Here is a 15,416-nt window from a genome sequence, read left to right on the forward strand (position 1 = left end):
AGGGGACTCTCACATGCTGTAGCAGACACAAGTTGAAAGCATCAGTTTAATTCCAACATGGCATATGAACAGTACAAAAAGGATTAGACAGATCGCAGATACCCTGAGAAGTTGCTCTTTCACATTTTAAGACCAGAAATGTTACTATTTATTTGTAACAAAGGTTTTAACAGTAGGTGGGTTGGATTTGAAAAGTGAGAGGCTGGTGTGTGTTTGAATGCATCACTGTTAAGTTTAAAAACATAAAAACATGGGCCAAAAATTTCTTTTCATTTGACAAATACATTTTTATGAGCAATGTGAGATTCATAAATTAAACAAAAAAAAAGAAATAGCAAGACAGAAAAATACAAAGCAACATGGTTGGTATATTTTTTAAAAGGTGGACAACTGTGGGATAGCATTAAGTCACAACTGAAAAAAAGACAAACTCCAAACTTTTACATCCAAATATTTGTTTTGAGAGGTTACTGATTCCCTAAATGACCTACATATTCTTCTGAATATCTTCCTGTTCATCTTTACCTTCATACGCTTACCACACAAATGTAGCCTACTCAGGTTCCAAAACGTCTACATTTTTACATGATCAGCTCAGCAACATAAGCGAACAAAAATAACATTATACATGATTTGAGGAGAGTCAGATCCTAGACATGAGACAAGGCAAAGATGGTAGGGGGCAGGAGCTATTGTAAGTGCCGCTGTATGACAACTTGCTAGTTCAGTTATGTTCCACTTGCACTTCCACTGTCTTTCTTAGCATACATAGTACACAATTTCTCTCTTCCTGCAACAACAATTACACATGATTGTACAGCCATGGATGACAGGTGACACCATGCAAGACCACATGGCTCTTGTCTTCACAATGCTAAGTTGGGAATTACCTGAGGATGTTTGAAACTAGTGTTTAGATCATTCTCCAACCAGGTGGTTGCTTCTTTACATTTTCTTTCAGGACTCAAAGGGAAAAAAGACCATGACATGAAAATGAGAGAAAACTCTAATCCATACAGGAATACATCACTTCTTAGTCTTAACATGTGCAGAAATTAAAATACATAGACTGCTGATTGTTCAAGGACAAGGGTTTACCATCAATCCAATGAAAGGAAACGACAGAATAAAAACATCATAAATGTTTGAACATGAACTTTAGTTGAAGAAAATAATAATGATGATGATAATCTGCTCATGGTGACGACCGTTCCCTTCAGACTGACATGAAAGCAACCCTCGTCTCTGCTCAGACAGCATGGAAAAACAACTGAGGCGCTTCAGAAACATCCTCTGCCTCGCTGAGGTCAATGAGAAGTACTGGAAAACCAGCGCCCCCCTGTGGCAGTGATTGGTAGTTCAATGGGTGGTGATTTGAGACGTGGTCACTAGAGGATAGGGGATGGGGGGGGGGGGGCGGCCTAGCTGTCAATCATCTCTAACAGCTCCAGCAGGAGGTCGTCCTCTCCCTTGCCGGGGTCCAGCTCCAAGTCATCCTCCAGCCAGTCAGTGAACTCGTTCATCAGCTCGTCAAAGTCGTCCATAGAGGAGGTGCTGGCGGGGGCGGGGCGTGAGGATGTGACCACGCTGGCCCGCCGGGGCCTGGGCAGGGTGGGCGACTTCACTGCCGTGGGGCTGGAGAGAAGAGGAGGGGGGAGACAAGAGAGGTTCATTTAACCAATTATGTCACTGCTTTTTTTTTTTTAAGTTATTTTTGACAGATACAGTGAAAAGTAAGGAGAAGAAGGGAGAGAGGGCATGTCAGCAGGGCACGGGCCAGATTCTAACCCATGCCAACATGGGCATATGTGTGCACTGTAGACAGCGGTGCTAGACCACTGGACCCCCCCAGGCCACAAGTAAGTCACTGCTAACAACCGGAAAACACTCTTCTCCCTTCTCCGTTATTCTAGCTGTAATGGTTGTGTGCTCTCGATGAAGAGGGCTGCTGTAACCCTCGGGGAGTGCTTCTGCTGCACATTGATGGTGAACGGGTCTGGGATGTCAAAATACTCAAACTACTGGTATGAAAATAAGGGGCGGCTGTGGCTCAAGAGGTAGAGCTGGCGTCTAATGATCGCAAGGTCGGCAGATAGGCTGGCCATGTGTCGAGGTGTCCTTGGGCAAGACACTTAACCCCAAATTGCTCCCAATGAGCGGGCCGGCGCCTTGCATGGTAAGCTTGCCGCCATTGATGTGTGAATTAATGTGTGTGTGAATGGGTGAATGAGAGGCCGTTGTAAAGCGCTTTGGAATAAGGCGCTATATAAGTCGGTCCATTTAAAATAAACACCCTTCAAAACTCGTCTATGCATTCATCCATTACCTCTGGGGGACCACGCAGGCCTCCCTGGCGGCCGTGTTGGAGGTGGTGGTGACGGCTGTGGCCGTGGCCGCGCTGGAGGTGGTGGTGGTGACTGCTGCTGCGCTGGCCGTGCTGTGCTGGATGACGGGGACCGTCTGGAGCTCTTCTCTGGAGGGGCTGCAGCTGGGGCCGTGGCCCAGCAGGGTGGGGGGGCTCCTGGGGACCAGGGGGCTCATCTGGGCATCTGTGCTGAAGGAGGGGGAGGACACCTGGCGAGAACACAGGTTGTTAGGACTCGGGTCACAATGGACATCTGCTTTTGGACATTGAGCGATTTGCAAACAGGCTCGATCTGCGGCTTACCCGTCTCCGTTTGCAGGGCGGCTCCTGCAGTTGCTCATCCTGCGCCCTGGAGGCGCTGTTGAGCGGTTTGACTGCCGCGACGGCAGACCGGGGGGACTCCGCCGCTCTCCTCTTCTGGCCTGGCTTCACCTGCGCAGCCGGCTTCATCACAGAAGGCCGGACGTTCAGCTTGGGCCTCACTGAAAACGCAACAAAACATCAATGATTCTCAGGTTTCATAGCTTGACTTTATTTACCGTGTTCAAAGTGGAGTCGTTTAGCAGGTAGGCTACCTTTGGCTTCAGTAGCTTGCCCAGGGGATTTCTTCTGGGCAACATCTTGGGTCTTTTCAACCGGAGATTCCTCCGCAGGCGGCCCAGGAGACGAAGCTCCTTTGGCCTGCTTAGGGGCACCCGCTGCCAGGGGACTGAGGGGAGCTCTCTTCCTCTTGCCCAGGGAGGCTGTGGAGCTCCGGGGGCTGACAGAGGGCGAGTCGGCCTCCGCCTGCCTCATTGGAGACCCCTGCTGGGGGGAGTTGGTAGCGCTGGGCACCGGCGAGGCGGCCTTCGGTTTGAGGGTGATACGCTGGCGGCTGGGGGCCTTGGCTGGGCTGGGGGCCTTGGGTGCCGGAGCAGGGGCAGGGGCCTCCAGGGTGAGAGTGGGGGAGGAGGGGAATGAAGGGTTTGGAGTTGTCACTTTCTCGCTCTTCGCTCTGACGGGGGTCACGCCCGTCTCCCTCACGAGGGCAGGGCCCGCAGCCTCTTTCTCCGCAGGTTCGGCCTTGGCGGAAACGTCGGGTTGGCTGGTGGATGAGGCCGCCTCCTCCTCCTGCAGATGGTGCTTGCGGAGACGTTTGAGGATTTCATGCGTGAGAAGCGTGAGAAGCTTCTCACGCATGAACTCCTCAAACGTCTTCCCCTTCAGGCTCCGATTGGTCGGATCACTCCTCCCATTGGCAGGGCTGGGCTGTGGATCACAGAGAGCACAGATCTCAGCAGGTGACATCACCTACCCTCACGTCAGAGCAGAACTACCATAAAACTTCCAATAAGTGCAGTCTCCCCTCTAAACGCCTGTCTCCAATAGCAGCCAGGCCAATAATGACATTGAAGACAAGAAGTGGTAAATGGTATAATGGACCGACTTATATGGAGCGCCTTATTCCAAAGCGCTTTACAACGTCCTCTCATTCACCCATTCACACACCAATGGTGGCAGGCTACCATGCAAATACACCTGGGCTATGAACAGGAGTTTCATGGTACAAAGGGTGTGTTGTATTCAGGGGACACACTTGAGGGGAGCAGATGTGAGCAGGTTAGGTGGACTTACCTCAGTAACAGCACTGGCAGTAGGCTCAGCTGGCTTCTCTGCCACTGGCTTCTCTGTCACTTCTTCAGCTGTCTTCTGAGTGGTTGTGCTGGCAGGGACTTAGAAGATAACAGGAAATACAGAAAGAGTGTAAATATCTTGAAACATGAAACATCACAGTTAAGGACGAAAGATATTTTTTTTGTATTACTCTTCAAATAGCTACATTGAAGACGTTTGGAGTAAGCATATGGATCTTTCACCACAACTGTAATGGCATCTCAGGGGTGGGGGGGATAAAAACAAAGTCAGTGTGTGTAAAGGCCTGGTGGAGAGTGAACTGCCAGCATGAGAACAGCCTTAATGGAAACAGTTCCAAGAAAAAGCTGCCATCTTACCAGGAGATGCTGGTTTGTTGACGCGCATAATCCGGGGCTTCTTTTCCTGCTCTTTTCCTTCTCCCGCTTCTGTGCCTGAGCCTTTCCCATTAGTAGCCTCCTTCCCCCGCGCCTGCATCCTGGCTGCTTTCTCCTTGCGTATTTCCTCCAGGGTCTTCACCCTCACTCCTCCCCGAGGTGGGGCCGCCCTGCTGGGCACGGCCGTGCCTGCGGAGGCCTGGTGGTTATCTGGGGCTTCGTTAGCCGGCTGCCTGGCTTTCCTGACGCTCTGTCCCTGACGCTGGTCCTCCTCCAGCTTCTTCCGGGCGTGGAGGACCTCAAAGAAGGTCTTTATCTGGGCGTTGGAGGCTGGTTTGACAGTGATGACTCTCTTTGAGGCCCTGCTGGTGGGGCTGGTGGATGAGGCCTCCTCCTCCTCCTGCAGCTGCTGCCTGCGGAGACGCTTCTCACGCATGAACTCCTCAAACGTCTTCCCCTTCAGGCTCCGATTGGTCGGATCACTCCTCCCATTGGCAGGGCTGGGCTGTGGATCACAGAGAGCACAGATCTCAACAGGTGACATCACCTACCCTCACGTCAGAGCAGAACTACCATAAAACTTCTTATCGATTAATCGATAATTGATCATTAATTCTTGCGATTATCGAAAAAGAAATGTTGATCGTTTGCCCAGCCCTAGTGAGCAGGTTAGATGGACTTACCTCAGTAACAGCACTGGCAGTAGGCTCAGCTGGCTTCTCTGCCACTGGCTTCTCTGTCACTTCTTCAGCTGTCTTCTGAGTGGTTGCGCTGGCAGCGACTTAGAAGATAACAGGAAATACAGAAAGAGTGTAAATATCTTGAAACATGAAACATCACAGTTAAGGCGAAAGATTATTTTCTGCAAATAGCTACATTGAAGACGTTTGGATCGCATATGGATCTTTCACCACAACTGTAATGGCATCTCAGGGGGGGGATAAAAACAAAGTCAGTGTGTGTAAAAGCCTGGTGGAGAGTGAACTGCCAGCATGAGAACAGCCTTAATGGAAACAGTCTCAAGAAAAAGCTGCCATCTTACCAGGAGATGCTGGTTTGTTGACGCGCATAATCCGGGGCTTCCCATTAGTAGCCTCCTTCCCCCGCGCCTGCATCCTGGCTGCTTTCTCCTTGCGTATTTTCTCCAGGGTCTTCACCCTCACTCCTCCCCGAGGTGGGGCCGCCCTGCTGGGCACGGCCGTGCCTGCGGAGGCCTGGGGGTTATCTGGGGCTTCGTTAGCCGGCTGCCTGGCTTTCCTGACGCTCTGTCCCTGATGCTGGTCCTCCTCCAGCTTCTTCCGGGCATGGAGGACCTCAGAGAAGGTCTTTATCTGTACGTCTTTATCTATCTTGGAGGCTGGTTTGACAGTGATGACTCTCTTTGAGGCCCTGCTGGTGGGGCTGGTGACCTGGGGGGCGGGGGCCGCACCACGGGTGTTGTCCTTGCATCCCTGGGACTTGGCTGCCTTCTCCTGCCTGATCTCCTCTAGGGTTTCGATCCGAATCTCCTCAGACGCCTGGGCCACGCTGTTGGTTTCAGCTTCGATGAATGCTAGAGGTGGGGGGGGGGGGGACAGGAGATAAGTGACACCTCACGAAATCAATGAATGAAGTTCAGATGTGTGGCATAATAATGTTCAGAGTAGATTTTTTATGTCAGGAGAAAAACAATAAAACACGGTACCTGGTTCAGTGACCACAGCGGGCTCTTCTGCTGGCAACCCCAGTCTGTCCCTGACAGGCTTCAGAGCTGAGGTAATGGAGATAAACATGAGATGAAAATCACTCTCAATTTTACTATCTGTACTATACTATAACCATCAACCAAAACACTTGTAATCTTCAGTATCAACAAGTCAGACAAAAAAACAAACCAACTACATTTGGGCATAGTCCTGTTGCCTGAGTTTATCCTGCCCCTGTGCAAACCCTGAACCAACTGAACAACCAATTAACGGTCATGGCTGGACCAGTAAGAGTCAGGTGTTTCCTGGGAGGTTCTGTGGTGATTTCATCGCCCTCACCTTTCGGAGGGGCCAGGTCAGTGTCCTCCTCGTCCACCTTCCTCCCGAGACGCTCAGCCAGTCTCCGTTTGAGCGGCAGGTCAGCACCGCCGTCGGAAGCATCTAGAGGTCAGAGGTTGTTACAGGTCATGAGAGCTCTATGTGTTGGGGATGAATCTGAATTATACCATCAGGTATATTGTCAGTGTTATCAGTTCTTTATTAAAATGAAAAAACCCAGATTGTTTGCTTGATTTTTCACAGAATAGAGATGAGTGTAGTCACACCAGTCTCAAATGTACCTCTCTCAATTATCCTCTTCCCAAGCTGTTCGGCGACGTTGCGTTTCCCAGGGTCTTCACCAAAGATCAGACCGTCTAGAGTACATTAAATATAGAGTACATTCAATATAGGTAGTCTAGACACACCAGGTAATCTAGATACATTGTTTCTGATGCCTACCATCTTTTGCTAGGTAGAGTGACGGGCGAACAAAGGAGCGGATGTTCTCCTTCTCACCGCTGGTTCCCTTGTTCCTCTGGGCAGGGTCTGAGCCCTGGCCGATGGGGTGACCTGAGAGAAGCAGACAAAGCAGGTATTAAGCAGATGATTCTCAAATGTGACACGTTGTAATGCTTTGGTCCTCATATCGGCAACCAATCAAAATGTTCTGACTTGTATTTTGAAACACGGAACTACGTCGCTGAGAATCACAACACAAACTCACTAGTCAAGCCAAAATACTGCAATGTAATGGATTGGGTGAGTAATCCCCACTGCTACCTAGTTAACTATAACACTATTTGCATTGTTAGCAGGCTCACAAAACAAGCTGTGTTAGTTGACTAGCGATGTGTCATTGATTTTCAACAACGCGGAAATCCCGATATAAGCATTAGTAGAACGTGTCACAAATGTTGTGTAATGCAGTGTAATTCTACAGAAGCCAGTCCATGCACCAGGTGAGACGTTCTTACCAGATCTCCTCATGCTGGCCTTCAGGGCTTTCCTCAGCCGAATCTCCTCCAAGGTTCTGATGCCAAAGTTCAGCGACTCATCTGTGCCAAAACAACAGCATTAGGCCATCACAGAGGAATATGGAAACATGTGGGTCACGTTACACTCCCACACAGTGACCCTCTAGAAAGGGCAGAGGAGAAACGTGTCCGAGAAGCCAGTGTTCCTCCCGACAGGTCCAGGGGCGAGGGTGAAGCCCCTGATCCTGGTTTGAAGAGAGGGTCTTTCTATACCCCTCTATGATGGCCACTCAAGACACGCAACAGTCTCGAGTGGGCAAAGCTTTAAGGGGATATTTACAGAAGATTAAAAAATGATTCTCTCTTCCAACAATAACAATTACCACTTGAGGTCTATTCAAAAGGATCCAAGCTTTTTTTCCTTTCTTACACCAATGTGTTAAATAACTTAATAAACATGTTTTTTTTGCTATTTCCCCCCCCCCCCCCCCCTCTCTCTCTCTCTTCCCCCCACTCTCTCCTTCGTCATCTTTAGCCTCTCTTACCTGAGCTGGAGCTCAAGGCCATTTTCCTGGGAGAGACCAATCTGGATCCGTCTGAACCAGTCCTGCTGTCCTCTCCCTCTTCTGAGAACTGATCTGCACACAGACGAAACATAACAAGAACCCCATGGTCAACGGCATTCAATAACAAACCAGTCATTCAATAGTGACATGGAAAAGGGAAACAGTGAAGCGAGGAGAGAGTGTGTCTTTACCATCCTCGTCCTCATCTTCGTCATCTGCTGGGTTGATGACCACAGGCGGGTGGGTTGGGCTCGGTACATTCTCCTGAGTCTCCGCCTTGATGACCCCGCGGAGTTGGGGATTGGCTGCGGTGGGGAGGGGGGTGGCAGCAGGAGGGCTGGGGTCCTCCTGAGGCTCCTCCTCGTCAGAAGCTGAGACACAGAAACAAGACCAGAAGACTTTTGAACAGGGTGATCCAGCACATTCTGACATCCACCAAGTTGTCACAATGCCACGTTTTGTTCAGAGGATGCATAACCAAACGTGGGATTACCCCTCACCTTTATTGGCTGGATAGACCCAGGCTCCGTCTACGAAGCGGGGTTTCTCATGGTGGAAGGCACAGTGGGGCTTCTGACAGCCGGTAGGCTGGTTCTCCCAGTAGCATGCAATCTGCTTTCTGTTTTTCTACAGTAGAGAAAGAGAAGAACATGTTATGCAACATGCCTGTGATGTGTTGCAATGTATGTATGGATGGGGAAAGCTCAGGTTACTGTCCGTCAGGGTTAGACCAGTGTTCCTCCCGACACGTCCCGGGGCGAGGATGAAGCCCCTGAACCTGGTTTGAAGAGAGGGTCTTTCTATACCCCTCTATAAATGGCCACTCAAGACACGCAACAGTCTCGAGTGGGCAAAGCTTTAAGGGGATATTTCAGAGGCATTTCAAAATAAGTATTTTGATCTGCCCCCTAGGGCTGCAACTAACGATTATTTTGGTAGTCGACTAATCTGTCGATAATTTTTTCGATTAGTCGTGTGGCTTTTCGCTGCGCGTAAATGGCGACGCAGAAGCATAAATCCAGCTTAACTAGCTATCTAACCTAACGTTACGCCAAGCTACAGCTGCTCACAGAGCTAGTTGATTGGCTAGCTAGCATTGCTGGCTAGACTACAGACAGCTCACGTTAGTAGGCTACGCTTGGCGCTGTTTATCTTACAGACAGCTCGCTGGTGGACTCAACATAATTGAAATAGCATTCACTTATCAAGCATCATTCATGATCATCCACCATGACTACCTGGTATTTTAATAGCGACCACCCCTCACTTCATTTCATCTCGCGTTCTCCTGGCTTCAACAAGGAAAACCCCTGCTACGTAACGTTACATACAAGCGCCTCTGTCTGTCACACGCGTGCCACAGGGCAAATAAATTAATAGCACAAACGCTCATAGCATGTACAGCCCTGTCCATATAGACGTTGTTTTCCAACATGTAACAGTAAAGCTAACATAAACATTACGACCCTAACAATATAACGTTAGCTAAAACTTACCCAGCTGATTCTTGCATGGCTCCCGTAAAAAAATGTAAAACAATTTTTTTTAATACGATTAGTCGACACTACAATTCCACGTCGACGAGTTTTTATGATCGACGTCGTCGATTATGTCGACTAATCGTTGCAGCCCTACAGTGCCCCCTAAGAGTTTTTGCTAGGTCGGTCCCTAACCTTCATCTCCCTGTGGCGGAACTTGCAGACGGGGCGGAAGCAGCGTCTCTCCTCCCAGAGGCTGCACACCACCTCGCTGCCCATGGCCGCCTCGCAGTGCCTGAACGGGCAGCCGTCTCCCTGAACCAGGAAACACAAACACCTCAATGATCAAACAAACACTTATATCAATGTCTTTTTTTTCCCATTAACTATTGTCTTAAATTAAATGTTTCATCTATTTACTTCTTATATTTGCTTTTATTCATTGTCATTTTTTATTTTCTTACTATGCTCCTTTTGCTGTATTTTTAAATAATGTATGTAAAGCACTTTGAATTGCCCCTGTTGTGTGAAATGTGCTATACAAATAAATGTGCCTTGCCTAGAACACACAGCACAGAATACTTACTTGATGTCGGACCACAATACATAAATATTTCAAAATGTCCCGAATGAATTCAAGTAAGTTGTAATCTACCCTCTGCAGCTCAATTTACTACTGCTGTGAACGCCCAAACTCAAAATACAGAAGCAGATTCATTTGCGATGCGTGTCTTACACGTATCCGTTTACGACTTCCCTATATTCATAGCTTTCATGTGACGTCACAGCATAGTGGAAACGCCCACCTGACGGGCAAAAGGCACTGCCCGTGAAGTTGCAGAGCACCAGGAAACACAGTAGCATTGGTTAGAAAACAATCATGCCAGATAGTTGCTGTGCAATCGGGTGTACAAACCGGCGAGGAGATAGGCCTGGGTTGTGTCTTTATAGGATACCGAGTGAAAAAGAAAATAAAGAGAGGAGAAATGTGTGGATTAATGCCATCAAACGAAGTGTACCAGGAGCGGGACAGAAAGAATGGATGCCATCAAAGCACACACGTCTGTGCAGCGAACATTTCATCAAAGGTAAGTTAGCTAAAGTAATGTTAATATAATTAGCTACAATTGCAAAGCATTTAGCCATTATCTGTACATAGCTAACGTTAATCATTTCTGCATGGTTTGTTTAGGTGGCTTGCCAAAAGGTTGCTAACGTTAGCACTAGCTACTAATGCCGTAACGTTATTATCGCCTTGATTCATAGGTTTCAAATCTGACGACCCTTTGTCTCCTGACTGGGTTCCATCAGTGTTCTCGCACACATCACCCAACAAGAAGAGGAAAAGGGAGAAAGCAATGGACAGGTACGAGCAGTACAACAAAATTATGAAAAAGCGTGAGGAGAAGCAGCAAGATGCAGCTGCCCCAGCACTGCCAGATCAAAGCCTACCTGACATGGAGCCAGAGCTACCTGCTCCTGAGGCTGAGCAGTGTAATAACAACAGGTGCAAGGATAATGTTGCAAGACTAGAGAGGGAATGCAACTACCTTAGGGAAGAGAACCGTCGGCTGAAGGACTTGATCAAATTAAGTACATTAATGAAGCCACCTTAGAAAATGATGATGAAAAAGTGATAACAATGACTGGAATGCCCACCTATGCCAAATTACACGTTGTTTATATGTTTGTCTTCTCCCTGTTACCAACTGGTAAAATCCTCTCTCCTTTCCAACAACTTGTCTTAACCCTTATGAGACTCAAAATGAACCTGCCCCTTGCATTGCTTAGCTGCATCTTTAGAGTCTCCGTTCCAACTGCTAGCAGAACATTTAGAAACACCATTGATGTGCCATTGAATGCCAAGCTTGTTCCAGCACTTGTGTTTTGGCCAAATAGAGATGAACTAATGCTGTCAATGCCTATGGTATTTAGACAGGTCTTTCGTAGATGTGCTTGTATAATTGACTGCTTCGAGATATTTATTGAAATAAATAAGGTTTAGTAACAAGTTTGTGACATGTGGATATGATGACCACATTTACTGACTGATGTGGCCTAAATCTCAACCCTGTAAAGATCTCTTCACTCTTTGCCTGTAGTTCTTTGTCTGATAAAGCTCGATACTGGGGCATGTACAGTTGGCTTAAAGGTGCAGGGATGTTCAGCTGCACTGCCCCCGGTATGAACCCGAGTGTGAATGAAAAGACCATTGTAAATTGTTATTGGTGCTGAGAAAAGTTGCCATATAAATGCAATGAATTATTATCATAAAGTGTGTCTAAAGATGGCATGGCATGTTAGTTATTTTTTGGGAAACCAAACAATCATTATTATTTAGTGTTAACCTCTCTGCATGGCCAGGGACAACAGACAGGATGCAGCTTTTCACTGGTTTATTCTCCCTGTCTTCAGTTGCATGCAGCATGCTGTAGAATGCTGTACATTCATCAGGGGTTGGAGGTGGTATCTTTGCTGGGGGGAGGTCACCCCAGCCAACAGCTTCTCTCTTTCGCTGGACCTCTGTAAACCTTATCTGGCTCGCTTCAGCATACAAGTCAGCTGGTTTCAAGGATACCATACTGGGCTCAATCCAGCTGCAGGCCTTTTCAGTGCATGCAGTGCCATCTAGCCTGCATGTAATTGGATGTAGTAAAGCGAACCACACTGGAAATAAGTCCCGAACTTTGTCGTGACGTCCCTAACAAATGACTTTACTGTGATGTATAATGCATTTGTTGAATCAAATCAAATCATACCTGTTCACAGCTGCAAGCAGGGCATCTATGTTATGGCACCTATGTGGGAGCAAACTTCTCCTAATCCTGCCATGCAGACACAGTGACCAAATCGGATTAATCCGTCCTTTTCCACAGCAACCCATGCTGTCAGTGGTGGATCATTGAGGCAGTAGGAATGGTTCACCTGACACGGACAGAGGTTTTGTTTAGATTTCATTTCATCAATGTCAGCCCTGCTGTCACCAGCTGTAAACATCTGTGATCAACGTAACTATCTACCAAAATTAGAGCTATCTAGCACAATAGAGTAATTTAGCTGTGTAACGTTAGATTTAGACAACGTAGCATAACCAAAGGCAAACGTTAGGCACCTTCGCTTTGACAAGAGGCTAGAGCTAGCTTACCACTGACCGTAACGTAACGTTAGCTAGCATACCGATAGCATTGGCTAATTTAACGTCACTCACCTTGGCTTTGACGATGAAGAAGAAATTCTTCACTTTCCACACGCCAGCATTAGTTACCCAACCAGAGTGGAAATATGTGTAGCTTTCGGTGCTTTTAAAAGCCTTCATCCTTCCTGGCTGCGGTGTATGGGGATGGATTCTCCACCAGATAGATCCAGATGTCACCGAACACGAGATCAGGCAGGGACTTGGCTGCATTTAGTGGTTCAAACACAGCCGCGGGGGCTAAATATGGGTCGCAAGTGCCCAATATGTGTAGCTTTTCCGTGTATCTTGATAGTTCTTCATGGGTGAGGTGGTCTAAATAGTAGGCAGCCGGTAAATTGCGTCCACTCGCCATGTTGAGCGATGTTGCTATGATACTTTTTAAATAACAACAACTCAGGTTGGTGGTTGCTAGGGAAGAAACCACGTGACTGAAAGCTATGAATTATAACCTCTGCTGTGTGTAGTCGTGCTTCTCACCTTGGCACAGAAGGAGTAGTAGAAGTAGTAACAGTCATCTCCATGGTTCGTCATGTTTAAAGGCTGGTGGATCAGTTCACTTCTGGATCGCTGGGTGGCGCAGCTGTGTCAGACTCAGAGCTGACGGGTTGTGACCTCTTCCTGGGGTGGTGGGCTGATCTCTTCAAACAGGAGTCTCCCTGGCAACAGAGAAACACATGGAACCATTAACCACGAATTAGACCAATCAGAACAAATGGAACCATTAACCACGAATTAGACCAATCAGACAAATGGAACCATTAACCACGAATTAGACCAATCAGATCTCGTATCACGCAGGGAAAGGCTTCAGGTACCTGGCTGCAGTAAGACCCTCTGGACAGCCACGTTCAGGAGCCTCCTCAGCCGGTCGTTCTCCTCCTTGGAGCGGATGATCTCCCCCTGGAAGTCCGCTATGGTGCTCTTCACAGCCCTGAAGATCTCCTCGGCAGCCGCCGTTAGTCTGTCCGTGAGAAACACGTTCAACATCTCCAATTGTGTCATGTTAGTGTGGCGCTGGAGCTGTTTTTTGTCAGCTTGTCACAACCCCGATCCCCGATTGTTTATGTAGTTTTCGGGGAAGTGACGATGAAAGTGTGTTTCCCGATCCCCGTGTCCCGAGTAGTGAAGGAACCAGCGCCATCTGGGGTACCGGAGAGGAGATGTGTCTAAATGTTTATGTATATGATATAATGAGTATATGAATGAATGAATGAATGAATGAATGAATGAATGAATGAATGAATGAATGGTCTTTATTGTCATTAGTACAGTACAGGTACCAAACAACGAAATTTGGGAGGGGGGCTCCCCTGGTGCTAGGAAAAAAACTAAAAACAAGAAGGGAAAAGAGCTGGTTTACATAAATAAAGGCTATATCCACTATCCACTATAGTATACTATACAAATAAAACACTGTGCTGTACTCTATGCTATGCTATAAATATCCTAACATTTCCTATTCTCTGAACCTTATGTACCCTAGGGTTGTCATATTGCACATAGTATTATTGCACATTCATTTAAAGTGTCACAGTTTGCAGGTTTGAAATGTACACAGTTGTATCAAGTATTACACTTGATTTCAATATAGTAGCTGCCATCAATTTGTCTAGATTGTCCAGGGCCTAGAACCTAGGTCTTTTCTGTGTTCAGGGCCTGGATGGCCCTGGGGTAGAAGCTGAGCTTCAGTCTGTTTGTCCTTGCGAACATGGTCCTGTACCGCCTGTTCGAGGGCAGCCGAGCAAAGTGTTCGTACCCAGGGTGGGATGTGTCTCTGGAGATCTTGGAGGCCTTATATATATTTGTTTGGTGGTCCAGTCATTCTGAAACACCACCTGAAAGGGGCAATACTATTTTGGGTGACTATATTTGGGGTTATAAGGTAAGCCAGTTGCACTTCTCGACAATGCCTATTAGGCATTAGACATTATTTGAGAATCATTGTGTTTAATCATATAATTATTTGTAATGGTCATTGAACAGCAATATCAGTAATTTGTCTTCAGTTTCTCCATTGTGCATGATGCATGATGGATTTCTTATCATAAATCATAAATGTTGGATCTTGAATCATGGTCCCTCTACCACCCACACAAAAAAGACTGGCGCAAAAGAATACTTTCCATAAAAGCATTTTTATTATTTACAGTCTCTCATACAACACACTTAAGTCATGTAAAATCAGAACAGGCAAGCATGTACAGATACACAACCCATTAGGTTCCTCTCCTGATCCTCCCACAGAACAGCGATCAGCACATCAGATTACGTTCAGTGAAATGACAGGGGACTCTCACATGCTGTAGCAGACACAAGTTGAAAGCATCAGTTTAATTCCAACATGGCATATGAACAGTACAAAAAGGATTAGACAGATCGCAGATACCCTGAGAAGTTGCTCTTTCACATTTTAAGACCAGAAATGTTACTATTTATTTGTAACAAAGGTTTTAACAGTAGGTGGGTTGGATTTGAAAAGTGAGAGGCTGGTGTGTGTTTGAATGCATCACTGTTAAGTTTAAAAACATAAAAACATGGGCCAAACATTTCTTTTCATTTGACAAATACATTTTTATGAGCAATGTGAGATTCATAAATTAAACAAAAAAAAGAAATAGCAAGACAGAAAAATACAAAGCAACATGGTTGGTATATTTTTAAAAAGGTGGACAACTGTGGGATAGCATTAAGTCACAACTGAAAAAAAGACAAACTCCAAACTTTTACATCCAAATATTTGTTTTGAGAGGTTACTGATTCCCTAAATGACCTACATATTCTTCTGAATATCTTCCTGTTCATCTTTACCTTCATACGCTCAC

General features: G+C 46.8%; 1 protein-coding gene across 1 annotated transcript; it reads right to left on the reverse strand.

Annotated features, from left to right (window-relative positions):
- Nucleotides 1–1,421: 1,421 nt before the first annotated feature.
- On the reverse strand, nucleotides 1,422–13,203 carry LOC308171181 (uncharacterized protein; the record flags this gene model as incomplete). The annotated part of the gene is made up of 18 exons (XM_080546036.1): nucleotides 13,072–13,203; nucleotides 9,594–9,713; nucleotides 8,421–8,547; nucleotides 8,112–8,291; nucleotides 7,900–7,992; nucleotides 7,355–7,435; nucleotides 6,840–6,950; nucleotides 6,680–6,754; nucleotides 6,399–6,500; nucleotides 6,059–6,124; nucleotides 5,417–5,926; nucleotides 5,058–5,155; nucleotides 4,357–4,879; nucleotides 3,980–4,077; nucleotides 2,941–3,613; nucleotides 2,669–2,847; nucleotides 2,327–2,574; nucleotides 1,422–1,635 (listed from the first exon to the last, which is right to left on the reverse strand). The coding sequence occupies exons 1-18, from the start codon at nucleotides 13,123–13,125 to the stop codon at nucleotides 1,422–1,424; spliced, it is 3,552 nt and encodes a 1,183-aa protein (XP_080402162.1). The 5' UTR covers nucleotides 13,126–13,203.
- Nucleotides 13,204–15,416: the final 2,213 nt, after the last annotated feature.

The sequence above is a fragment of the Nansenia antarctica genome (genome assembly GCF_963989245.1).
Source record: "Nansenia antarctica genome assembly, chromosome: 15".
In the NCBI taxonomy this organism is placed as follows: domain Eukaryota; kingdom Metazoa; phylum Chordata; class Actinopteri; order Argentiniformes; family Microstomatidae; genus Nansenia; species Nansenia antarctica.